This window comes from Alligator sinensis, unplaced genomic scaffold (assembly GCF_000455745.1).
Source record: "Alligator sinensis unplaced genomic scaffold, ASM45574v1 scaffold12_1, whole genome shotgun sequence".
In the NCBI taxonomy this organism is placed as follows: domain Eukaryota; kingdom Metazoa; phylum Chordata; order Crocodylia; family Alligatoridae; genus Alligator; species Alligator sinensis.
In genome coordinates, this window is record NW_005841973.1 from 1172224 (window position 1) to 1185462 (window position 13239).

The 13239-nt window shown below is 39.7% G+C and overlaps 1 protein-coding gene across 1 annotated transcript in view; it reads right to left on the reverse strand.

Moving 5' to 3' along the window:
* Positions 1-352: 352 nt before the first annotated feature.
* CUNH20orf194 (chromosome unknown C20orf194 homolog) overlaps positions 353-13239 on the reverse strand; it is a 127079-nt gene continuing 114192 nt past the window's right edge. Inside the window, 4 exon segments of the mRNA XM_014518655.2 lie at positions 353-4622; positions 7000-7093; positions 10282-10347; positions 13174-13239. The exon segment at positions 13174-13239 is cut by the window's right edge and continues 14 nt beyond it. Coding sequence (XP_014374141.1) covers positions 4510-4622; positions 7000-7093; positions 10282-10347; positions 13174-13239 — 339 coding nt within the window. The 3' untranslated portion in view covers positions 353-4509.

The window sequence follows — 13239 nt, forward strand, 5'->3', positions numbered from 1 at the left end:
TTATTTTTAGAAGTGTGCAACTAGTTCAGATACAAACTTGTATAGATATTTAAAATACACGATCATTTCAGTCTTATCCAGATAATTAAAAAAAGTTTTGCATGAAGTCTAACATGAGAACAGCAGCCTGATCCTTGAGTGATCTTCACACAAAACTAGAAAGTGGAAGTTAAGGATGTACACATGGTAATTTATTTAATTGGCGGTCTGGTGGCCATGTCTCACATTTTAATTTGACTATTCCTGCAAAGGGGGGGATATTATTATTAACGACAATAATATCACTATATCTAAGTTTTAAAAGCCCACTAAATGCTTAAATATTAAATTTATCAAAGGACTAGAAATTAAATGCAACAGATGGATATTGTTTATTGGTTGTCAGCATCACATCTGAATTACAGGTGTAAGAACAAAAAAAAAAAAAATCACAGACTGCAAGTATAAACATGTAAAACAATACAAAAATAAATGGAAAGGTAGATTTTATATTTACTGAATCAAGTTGTGTAATAAATACAATAATAAGCAAAAAAGCTTCAATCACACAATTCAGTTTAACTGAAGTTACAGTAGTGTTTGTAAATACAACGTTTTCAACTTAAGTTGCAAATATTAAAGCATTGACAACTAGTATAAAAAGTGAATTTTGGCACACTGTAAAGTGAGATGTGTTATATTTGACAATTGTGTAAAAACGAAGCAATTTCTCACTAGCCTTTTGAGGTACGTTTTTTAACAATCTAAAATTAGATTAAACATTGCAGTTCTAACAAATCACAGTTTATGATTTACTCTACTAGTTACAATTTTCCCTTTTAAGAACACCAACAAGGTATTCCAGAGCTTATATCTGTGCAAATTCAGAAAAAAAAAATTCTCCATAAAAAACCCCAAAAAACTTATTAAGGAACTTTTAATAGCAACTTCAATTCTCCCCGCAACCTCTGTAGCTAAAGACAAGGTGTAAAACTGGGAATAGCAACAAATTCCACCGGTTTACAAAGAAATATTCCTAGGTCGCAGTTCAATTCAAGTTGCAAGCGCTCCTTCTGTAAGTTTTTCACATTTCCTCCCCTATAACTTCAGTAACTTCTGATCACACTCATTCTCAGTAAGGAAAAAAACCAAACAACCCCACAAGCTGCTAACATTAAAAGGTCAGCGAAGCATGTAAACTCCTTGAGGACTCTTAGCACTTCATCACAATGCCAGAAATGCCCAGACAAAAAACTTACTGTTTTCAATTTTCAGTATACAGTACAAATAATAAGGAACAGTGTAATGGCACTTCTTAATGTATCTGAAGGTTTGCAGCTTACACAGAGATGGTGCTTTTTTTCAGTTTTACAGTAGTAAAAAATTTCAAAAAACTAGATACTTTAAGTAACCCAATTCCTCTCTCAACTTTGAGAGCAATAAAAACCAGATTACCCTATAGCTGGGGTTCAGTATGGTATTTACATCTGACACGAATACAAAAGTTAAGTTCTTCCCCTAAAAAAGGTGCTGCTGACTGTCAGAAGTAACTCCAAAATGCTTCAGCAACTGTTATTAAAATAATCAGCAGCATCAAATATTTAGACATTTTAGTCCTCAAAGAGTTTTCCCCCCCCCCTAAAAAAATTGAACCACGTGTGCTAATATTTTCCACTAGGTTAACTTTAAGTCCTTTCACCAAAACCGTTTCTCCTTTAAAAAAAAAGGGTGCAAGCAATACAACCCGTGACGCCGACTTTTGTAACATGCTTAGTGCATCAGTGACGTCACGTGCAAGGCACTGCTATGTTTAAAGGATACCACTGTCACAGTTTCTCTATTTCGGTATTTTTTTTTTTTTTTTAAATCACAGTCAAACATGAAAAAGTTGAGGTAATCAAATTATTTCAATACCAAAATATATTAATTGAAATAGTACCAGTATGGTGAAAGGTCTTCATCATATTACACAGTTATTGTTACCACTCAGCATGCAGTACAGCATATAATATGTATACTATGCCTTTCTTGTGGTGATCTCTTCTGATACAGGCTTTAAAAACTGCTCGATCTGTGCAGCAAGAAACTAAATTGGAGCACTTTTATGAGCTCCTTTTTGTTCACAGGGCATCCCTTGGTATATAGCACGTTTTAAAGTAACACGAGATGAAGGAGCCCGTCCACATTCAAATTTTCAAGAGCTGCACAAATTGGCATTCTTAAAAAGAGTTCAGCGGAGCAAAATACCCTACAGTAACTTCGTCTATTATTTAATCAATTGCACTTAAAAATCTACACTGTTATCGGCTTCCAAGTTGAGACAAAATGTTGACAAAGTGCCTGTTGTCTCAACTTCGGTTACTTTGCCTGACATTACATAGTCATACAGCTAATTCTAGATATATGGCTTTTACAGATCATTAGACAATTTAGGCCTAGAAGGAGCCAACAGTGTTTCTGCTAAGTTACACCGGCAAAGGAGTACACATTTTTCTAGTCCCCTAATGCCCCTTTTATTGCAATGTTACCTCCAGAGTTGTGAATTTTCACGCCTCTGGCTTAATACCCAGTTTTATGCAGCCAATTTTACTTAGTTTCTAAACACTGATAACTCCCCTGAAATAAACTGCTACTTACATTTACCCTACCAGGCACTACAGTATATTAAAAGACTGAAGTGTAGCCATGCATAGATTACTTAAATGAGCCTTATTATGATGCTCTACCTGTACTATGGGTTGCCTTAGAAAGCCTTAAAGAACTTGGAACTAATTGCTGGCTTGTACTGGACTTTAATGGGACACATACGGTTTCCTTTACAACGTCTTGGGTCGCGCAAAATAACTCCTAAATTGGGAAAGCCTTTTCGGATCTGGAATGAAAGCTATCTAAGAAGCAGCCTCACAACATTTAAATGCTAAGCTGTATCACCTGGAATCCAAAGGCCGTGCTGTCCGATGATCACAGCCCAGAAAACTCCCCGAGTGACTTGGTAGTGATGCATACTAAAATTTCATCTACAAAGAGCTTTTGATTTTTGTGGCCCGACTGACATTTAATACTCCAAACGTAAAGAATTCATTTCCTAAGGCTTTAATTTTTCTGTAGCCTTAGACTAGGGTATGGAGTGAAATCTGGTCCCTTTTAACCAAAGACACCATAAGTGTCTTCAGATAAATGTCAATAAGGACTTCTTATTTCATCGTGTACATGTGGCCAACAGACAGGTTCTAGTTGCATGAAAAGCAGGTTGTTATCTGTTCCTGAGCAAAGGCATACACAAGTCAACATTTTCTTGGCTGGCTGGTTTCTACTTAGCTTGCTTCCAAATACGTAATGAGCTACAGCAATCTGTTTTCCAAGGAAATCAACTTCAATAATCCTACCTAAATAGCTTCTAGGGGATGCCATCTCACAGTCCTTTAGCTGGCATTCTACATAGTCATGCTCCAAACAGGATTTAATTTAGAAGACAAGGTGCCAATCATCTCCACTGTAATATCAATTTGAGGGAAAAATAAACCAGCAGGGACTCTTGCAAAGGAAAAAAAATAAATATATATACCCTGTGTGTTTCAATTCTGTGGAAGGCTACAGCACCAGGCTTTTTTAAAAGCTTCACATATAAAGGTGCTTCCAAGCCTGAAATGGAATTATTTCCCATCTTTTGCTATTGTTTCACCTTTGGAAATAATTATTCCTCTGCTGTCATTCCTCCCTCTCTTCAGCTAAAAGATACCTGGCTCATCCCCTGGCATGTTCTGCTTGGCGGTTGCTGCTAGAGTAAAGCGTACAAGAAAACCCTTTAGCAATGGCAGGTCACAGATTACAGCATCTTGCCTGTAATGCATTTTACACAACACCTCACGATAGTGGCAGGGGAGAAAGCAAAGCATCTCCACTGATCTTTTTTTCACTGAAATGTACTGACATCTCATTATAGAAGATCAAATCACTATCTGCACATTCAGGTGTTGCAGGGATTTCATAAGACAGCGTTAGGATCAGGAGCTCTCTTCAGAGCCTTTCCAGTGTTCCCCCATTTCTCGCTTTAGGAACACCCCCCAATCCCACACGCTGACATGCTTCGAGTGCACATCCATGTCGGCCCTTTTTGCATTTGTCGGCATGTTTGCAAAACCTGTGCTAAACATTTTATAGGACATTTAAAGAACCAAGCTATGGGTTTGATTATCAATGCAGCAGACCAGTTTCATGATCAGGCTTCAGCCTCTTGGGAAATTCATTTTTTCTTAAGTACATAGTATTTTTGCACAACTAGCTGGAGAGATTCCAGGTTATACTTTTTATGATCTGGCACACAGGTGAAGTGGAAATGAACCAGACAGTACAAACAACTTAGCAGTTACCAGATTAAAAATGCCAACCTCACAGGAACAAACTGTTGTATTTCGAAGGATAGTTGAAAACTGACACTTCACTTTTGATTTTCTTGTTAACCAGGAAGGACAACAGCATTTTTTGGTTACTGACAGTCACTTGGTAGTTCAGAAATTTAAACACACATATTTAGATCTTCATCTCAAAAAGGTCGTCATATTCCTGCTCTTCCAGCTCTCTGTTGTACTTCTCTATTTCTCGGTTTGCTTCTTCCAAGTAGTCATTCATGAACTGGTCCATCACTGATGTCAAATATTAAGGGAAAAAAAAGTATCCAGCCAAAGACAGCATGCACTCGAATAAGAACAAGTTGTACTAACTATGCAACTGAACTACTAAGGCATGCATATTTAGATAATAAAATACGCCACTGTGGATGCACTTAGATACGGGAGGGGTGAAAATGCAAGGCGTTGCCACCGGGGAGGCTGCAGAAGTTGCAAAATGAAGCTGTTACTCTCAACAGTTAAAAATAAGGGCTGCATGAAACACCAACACATCAGGTTTACAGGTATCTACAGCAATTCAGGCAGACCTAAACCTAAAAGTTTCAAGTTTTCTGATACTCCAAGGGGAGAATCAGGGCCTACCTGTGCACCCATTGTTTACTGGAGATAGGACATGCTATGTCTCGCATAGCAGGTAATTATATTTCTATCCCAGACTAAGTCTCATTTAAGGCCTTATGTTGGCCTAAAGCTGAAGTTCTTGGAAAATAAATCAGAGTTGTGCTTGGATGTGAATGCCCATCTAAAAGACTGAACTATGCATTCAGCTAAAGGGAGCAAGTCCTTAAGCATTCTCAGGTCACATTCCCTTTGTAGGTTGGTTATATTTCTGTGTCCCTGTATGATCCCATAGAAATGGAAACACTCATGACACCCACACTAACTCCCCAACAGCCTGACAGGGACTGTACAGTAGCGCATATTTTAAACGTCTTCGTTTTCTATTTCCCTTTCACTTCTTCTGCTTTCCCATGTCCTCTTCACATATACCCTCTGGAAATCTGCTATGTACACGCATTTGAGAAACATGGAGTGAGACTATTAAACTGTACCTAAAAGTGTTTGCAGCTGTAAATAAGAGAATATTTGGAAAATTCCCTGGCTCTCAAGGAGGGAAATTAATTCATTTTTCAACTACATGGCTTTCTTGAGTCAGGCTGCTTTCTCTGGAGCTGGTCAAAATTCACTGCAGTGTGCGATAAGGATGTCTCCATTTCAGTTGATTGCTTCTCTAACATTATTTGCTACCTCAGCCTGTCATCACAGAGTAGATGGGTTTGGGGTTTTTTTGTTTTTAAACAGCCCAGGTTTCCAAATCCCTAGTTCCTGCTTCAATCTAGTTTATGATGAATTCTAAAAATCTAGGTTATTCCCATTTCCACAGTAGTTAGGCTGGGTAAACACACACTGACCTTTGAAGGGATGGGACTTCACTTATGAGTGCTGATTAGTGAAAGGGAAGAGACTTTTGAGTGCAATTATTTTTAACAATAGCAGCTGTGCAAAAACAGTCACCACTGTGATGTGTTATTTGAAGTAAAGTGCTTTACATCTTGGCCTTCCATAACATAAATGGGGGAGTTTAAATGGATTTCAGTGAGAAAAGTCAAATTAAAAATTCCATCAACAAAAGTGCCTTGATGAATACTCAAGACTTTGGGTATAAGCTGCTTTGTGTCCTTGCAGCTTTTATACAAAATTACTATGGCTGGTGAATTTATTCATGAAGGAAGTTTAATGGTTTAAAAATTGAAACCAAATTCTTCAGTTTGGTGAAGGACAGGTGGATGTTCTTGCTCCAAACAGAATAGAAGAATCCACCTGAATCTGTCATTTACTTTGTAATCAGTTACTTAAGATTGAGGAATATTGAAAACTAAAATCGAGCACATGAAATCAGACTCCATGTTTTATTAGTGAGAACATTTCATTACTTAGGACAAAAAGTTTCAGGAGACTACTCAAGCAGGGGGACTGGTAGGGCAGTGGTCACCGTCAAAGAACGAGACAAAATATGATCTACCAACTTGGGGAGAAAAGGTAATCAAGGAGAAGACTAAATAGCGTCTTTTTGTTCCATTTACTTCAAACTTCTCATGCTACCGGGGCCTATCAAACAAATCCTGCAGAGCACGAAAGCAAAGACAGCACACATGAGGGAAGCTGACGCCTAAGAGTTTTAAATAATTAAGCAAATGCACCCATATTTTAAACTTACAAAGTAATATTATAGATGAATGATCAAGGGTTGCTAATTTTAAGTGAGCGTGCTCAAAGCGCTATGGGCTTCGATTGAAAGTGTTTCACCTTCTCCATCAAATGCGGTCTACAAAGGATTATTTAGCGCACGCTATTTTCGGCAGGACCTGATGCTGTTTCATGATCTCTTAGCCTACTCAGTAACTTACTCTATGCTGCTTCCATGATTTATTTAAACATTACAACTCAATACAGCAAAGGTTCACGCATTGACTTGAACATCTGGACTAGTCACTTGGCAATACCACTTGCTACTTGAGGCAATATTCTGCCACAACAGATTATACTTTGTTCAAGTCTGCACTGTAACTTCCTGCAAAAAAAATATTTGAAACAACACTGGGAAGGATACGAGGATGGTAATCCATCTTGTCCCCAAAGAAATTCACAAACTGCGTTCCGTTGTAAAAGTAACCAGCTGGAAGCGGATCCAGATGGCGTTTCACCTGCATTAAAAGGCATTAGACAGTTCAAGGTATCAGACTTGCACACCCACACCCCCAAGTTCAACAAGGGTGAAACCAAAGGAGAGGCATGATGGCTATTCTGCTGAGCCTTCCCAACCAGGTACGAAGTATCCTCCATACATGGGCTAAAAGTTAGAAAAAAAACCCTATTTTCCTTTTGGTTATAAGCTAAGTAACCCATGGGCGTTTCTAGAAGAGGTGTAAAAAAAATCTTGCCCTGCTTACCTTAGAGTTTCATAATGCTTTAGCTAACATGTAGCACCCTGCACATCTTTTTACTTGTGTAAGATAGTCTTTAATATAAATGGGAAAGGCGCTGCCTATCAAAGTCAGCAGAGAGATGCAAATGGACCCCACTCATCCCAACACAATGTTAACTCTGAAGTCTAATTATGAATATGAAAATACTGAACCACACTTGCTAACTAAAGCATGACCATGCAGCCCGAGTGATTTGCTATAAGTTGTATGCAAAGCCAGATCACACTTGGATGGCAAAGAACATAAAATTTATGGGAGAAGTCAGTTTAGCTTTCTGTTAGAAGTCTTGTACTGGCACAAGTAAGAAAGGTAAGTTTCAGCTGAGCTACAATTTATATATAAATTGAAGAATAACCTTTTAAAGGAAAAGCGCTCTTAAATATAAGCTTTGCCTTTGCACTGCTCTGCAAAAAACTCTCAGATCCACAAGAACAGAGATGTCTCCTCCCTTATTATCACTATTTATTGCATCTATCGTAAATATTTCCCCTCTGATACAGTTTGAATAATTATGAAACTGGAATATTCTAAAGGCCTATGATCAATACAAAACAGGGAAAACAAATGGATTGAAAGATCTGATCTGTGAAGGGACTGGGAAACTATCTACTCTTGCATATCCCCTATTAGTTACATGGAAAACTATGTGGTGCTTCTGAGCCTTTTTTCTTCTCAAGTTTTAAGTAGAAAAAATACAACTGCAGTTGTCTTCATAGCATCCCTAAACTAGGACAAAGGCAGCATGCTATCTAGCTGTTGCTTTTTTTTGGTTAATCTGCTCTCGCACCAAGCAGACATGTGTTTGCAAGGGATCTTTATGAAGAATTTGCCTGGGAAATGCCAGAGTGAAAAGGCAATTCTCAATCACTAAGTGCAAGAGGTTATTTTAAAACATGTCAAAAATAGACTGGATTAAAAGAAATTGTTGCTTGACCTTATTAACTCTGCATATATAGAAAAATCAGTTTTGGAAAAAAATAACAACAGCTGGGTAGCATGTTCCCTTTGTCCTAGCTTAGGGATATTCTGAAGACAACTGTAGTTGTATTCCACCTTTATCATTAGATGGGTTTCCAGTAAGCAACCAAGCTTTTCTGTCCCTTTTTAGGGAAATGGATTTGCCTATATCTTAAGGCACACTCTGGTCCACTGGTGAGCATGCATGCAAAGCAACAGTGCAAGACAGAGTACAATTTACTTGTTCCGACTCCGTAACGACATTCCCTCACCCTGCTCGCTTCCTGAGCAGCTGCTGCTCAGGACAGCGTTCTCTCAAACAGAACGAGGACAAGGCTTAATGTTTGTTTCTTGTTTTATGAACATCCCCGCATTTTCCAGACAGTGAAGGTACCTACACGTTGAGATTTCAATCACTACAGGGACAGATGCAAGATAATTTATCTGGACTGTCATATCTATTCTCACCGGGTTTTTTTGGAATTACCAACAAGGTTCATACAGTAGCTGGCATGCTAATGGTTATGCGGATTTTTTAAGACATGGGATTTGGTTAGATGAGCGGTGGGCAATTAGTTCGGCTGGAGGACCACTTAGGGAGCTTTGGTGAGCTGTCCTGGGCTGGGTCAGCACCCCCTTTACCCTCTGCTCCCACCAACCTGCAACAAGTCACTGAAACTCCTTAAGTGGCTCTGCCCTGGGGCCTGGCCCCACACCAGCACTGCTTAGCAATCCCAGAATCTGCATGGAGACTGTCCCAGGACCTGTGCAGGCAGGGGCATGCTTGGCTGGGCAGATAGGACAGGGCTGCAGGAGGGCGGGGAGCGGCAACCAGGAGAGGGATGGGTGGTGACAGCATGGGGCCAGGGGTTCCCTGCACGCCCCTGCCCATGGAGCCAGCACCAGCCACAGGGATATGTGGGCAGCAGATAATGGCTCTGTCCCAGGCCCCCAGCCCTGCATTGTTAACACCCTGCAATCCCAACCCCAGGCCCTCCTGCCCATCCCGCTCCTGGATTCTGCTCCCTGCTCAACCACGGTCCCATCCCATCTGCCTGGCTGAGCACACCCTGCCTGCATGGGTCCTGGGCTGGTCTCCATGTAGATCCAATCCACCCACTTTGCCCAGCAGTGGGTGCAGGTCTGATAGGCTGGAGTGCCTGGGCAGCGTGGCTGGGTCTGGTGGAGGCAGCAACATTAGCACTGGCAGCTGGAAGGACCCACCGCCACTGCTGGGGCTGTTGGGAAGCAGACTCCAGCTGCTGTGCTTCCCCAGCCCTGCTGCATGCCCAGGTGTTGTGGGACCAGCTGCATGCACCATAGCCTGGGCTGCCCCCCACACCTGGGCTGAGTAGGGCCCAGGGACCTGTCACAGGCCGGATAAAAATCCCTTGGTGGGCTGGATCTGGCTCATGGGTCATATTTTGCCCACCCCTTGCTTAGATGCTTTAGAAATGCCATGTGTACAAGAGGAGGTTGTAGAGCTTAATCATTTTCTCTTTTAACAAGAGGTCACAGAGCAGCATAGTACTACTCTGGGCATGTTTCAAAACATACTGCAACAGGAGCAAGATAAGCAAAACCCAGATTAACAGCAGAAGCTGCAGTGACAGACCAATAAGTTTCTTTATGTGCACGCGACCTTAAATGAGGTTTCTGCACCCCTCAGACAGCACATCGCGGACAATGAATGAAAAAATATGGTAGCTATTTCTGGGTAGTTGTAGAGGCAAAACTGATACAACACGTGTCAAAATGTGACTACTGCTATTCCTGTCTTCCGACTCCCTAAACTCAATTAGGTTATCTGGCTATTTGGAAACTTCACTGAAGTTACACAGCCCTGTCAACACATAATTATAGCCCTTACAGGAGATTTCTGTCATACAAAAAGGTATTTAATGAAGTGAGAGTCAAATTAAGCTCTCCTACCACTGGCATCTACTTACATGAATGTTTTTTATCTCCTGCAAAGTCAGCATTCCTCTGGTTTTCAGGGCTTTCCTCTGAGGTTTCTGTACATAGATTTGGACATTAGTTATGCATCTAAAGCTGATATAATAGCAGAATTAAAGTAACAAAAGCAGCGCAACAAGGAAACTCTTATAAATATGAAGAAGTAGGAAAAGCAAAACAAATCTATACATACATGTTATCTGCTTATGCCTAAAGAAGTGATGCTTTTAAAAAATTCTCAATGTTAATTTGCAAATGCACATATTGAATATCACTGTTTAAAGCATTCATGGCTAAATTATCAAAAAAACAAGTTAAAAAACTACAGATCTTGTATAAATCTCTTTCAGAGACTAGATCAAAAATTGAGAGTACCTTAAAAGATGATTTACTGTTAAATAAAAATAAATCTACTCTTAAATACTGACTCACAATACCCTGTACTGAACAGGTACAAGGCTTAAAGAGTGATCAAGCTCTTCTACTAAAAAAAGCCTATAATTAATTTCTTTTATACAATATGCATAAATTGTTGAAATAGTAATTATGTATATTCCTTGAGTCCCTTGTTAGTGTAGAGGCTTAAGGAAGCCTTACTGGCAGCCTTTTTTCCAGGGAAATACAACTTTCTGAAAATGATCTTGCTTACAGTTGGTTCAAATTTAAACATTGCTAAAACTGGCCTAAAAATAAAAGTATTTTTCATATGTACAGAAATAAATAGATCCATTTTTACCATTAAATAGAACCTGAAAAGGACAAATGCCTTTGCCATGTATGAAGCAGCATCCGTTTGAAATAATTTTGTTTACATGCTGTATAAGATGTGACACATCTTACTCTTTCTTTAAAATACTCCAATTGACCTGGAGAAACAGAGATGAACCAAGAAGAAAAACTTGAGTCCTAGGAGTGCCTCTAACAGCAAACTCCCTGCTGGTCTTTGGAGAACTACTTAGAACGTATGGTACAGGCAGAGAAGCCGTGTTGTACAGCATGCTGTGTGAATCTAAAATGTTTGCTATTACATAGGAGAAACTAAAAGCAGAACATCAGAAAGGATACCAGAATGCATGTCAAAAGAAGTAGAGTCAATTATGCATGTTCATCCACAACCTGGATAGCTGGAGCAGTCGTTCTAGACCAGTGGGGACAACTTTTTTGGCAGGCAGGCCACAAATTATAGCCCTGCCTACTGCTCGAGTGCCACTTCACTCTCCTTCTGCTGCCTGACTGGCTGCTCAGCTTTCTGCCTCCTACCTTGCACTCCCCACCAGATCTGCTGCTCAGATGTCTGCTCCCTCACCTATCTGCTACTGCGCTACTGATCTGTCACATGCCACCCACCCACACACACAGAGGCTCACTGCGCCAATTGGGGCGCACATGCTGCAGATGGGCCAACCTGTCCTGGACCATCTTAAAGGATGTATACTTTGAATACCTTACTTTTCCTAGCGAAGCTATATTACCTACGCAAAACAGGCATAGAGAGGCCCTCCCCAAGCTTTCCCCTTTACAAACTTAGGTAGAAGAAAACAAGCGTGCTGCCCATGTCAATACTTGGTTTTCCTGGAAGTCTAATTCATATAAATCAAAAAACAGGTTTCCTCTTGAGCACTCAACTATATTTTTGCCCCAGCAATTTCAGTCCTAGAGGGCTGCAGAGCATTTTAAAAAACAAAAAGGAACATATTACACACACACACACACACACACACACAGAATGGAAAAGGAAGAAAAAAAGTTTTTCTTCCTCTTCCATTCAATGTGTGCATGTAATACATATACACACAGGGTGTTTATAAAGTTCGTGTGCAACTTTAAACTTGAATAACTTTGGATATACATATGATAGAAGCAAAACAGAAACAGCAATTAAAAGCATTAATTAATTAAAGTTTTTTAGCATAGTGTAAGCTATGAATAGGGTAAGGATCACACATGCAATTCATGTAATCACTTAGCAGCAACTGGAAAAAGTTTTCTATGAGTTGGAAAATCAGACTGAATGATGTATCACGAAAGATGGTGGTTACATTGAAGTCTAGAAAATTGAGCTGTATTGTGTTAAAATGTAATGAATTATGCTCTGAATCGCCATTTACAGTTTGCTTCTATCATATGTACATCCAAAGTTATTAATGTTTAAAGTTGCACAAGGGCTTAATAAACACCCTGTATTACACACACACACACACACACACACACACACACACACACACACACACGGCTATTTTCTTCCTCTTCCAGTCAATATTTTAATGACCAAAATTAGCCTAATCACTTTTGCTTAAACTTTCAAAACAACTTTTACCTTTCAATAGACACAAAACATGGAAACTATGAGCTTGAGAGATGAAAATTAAGAGCCATGGAAGAAAAGATAGAGAAGAATAGCAACGCTACACACTAAATATGACAGTTCCTGCTGCTCCTGTTACTTTTACACCCAAATAGTTTCACACACCGAAATACTGCAAAATGCTCACTGCCTGCCTGATGCTTTAACTAGTCTGAAATCCTACCCCATTTCCAGGGCAACCATATCTCAGACCAAATCCTCCTAATACTTTTATCTAGATGTGCTCTATTTCCTGAAGCATTCAAAGGCAAGCAATTTGTTACATGAATATCCTGTGGCATGTTTTAAAAATAAGTTTTGAATTACGGCTGGTGTTTGTGAACCTTTTCAACGGTTTTGCTGAAAAGATCATTTCTATTACTGGAATCATAGCTATCCTATAGGGAGGATGATTAACCAGTTTCCAATTTGCTTTAATAATAATAAAAAAGGTATTTTAAGAGCATCCAGATTTCTCCTCTGATCATTACGCCATGTAATATACAGGAAACCTCAAAAGGCTGAAAATATACCCACAAACCTGCTTTGCAGTTTCTCTGAGCCAGTCTTTCATATCCTCTTCCTTGAGAGAGCAGCAGAGGAACAC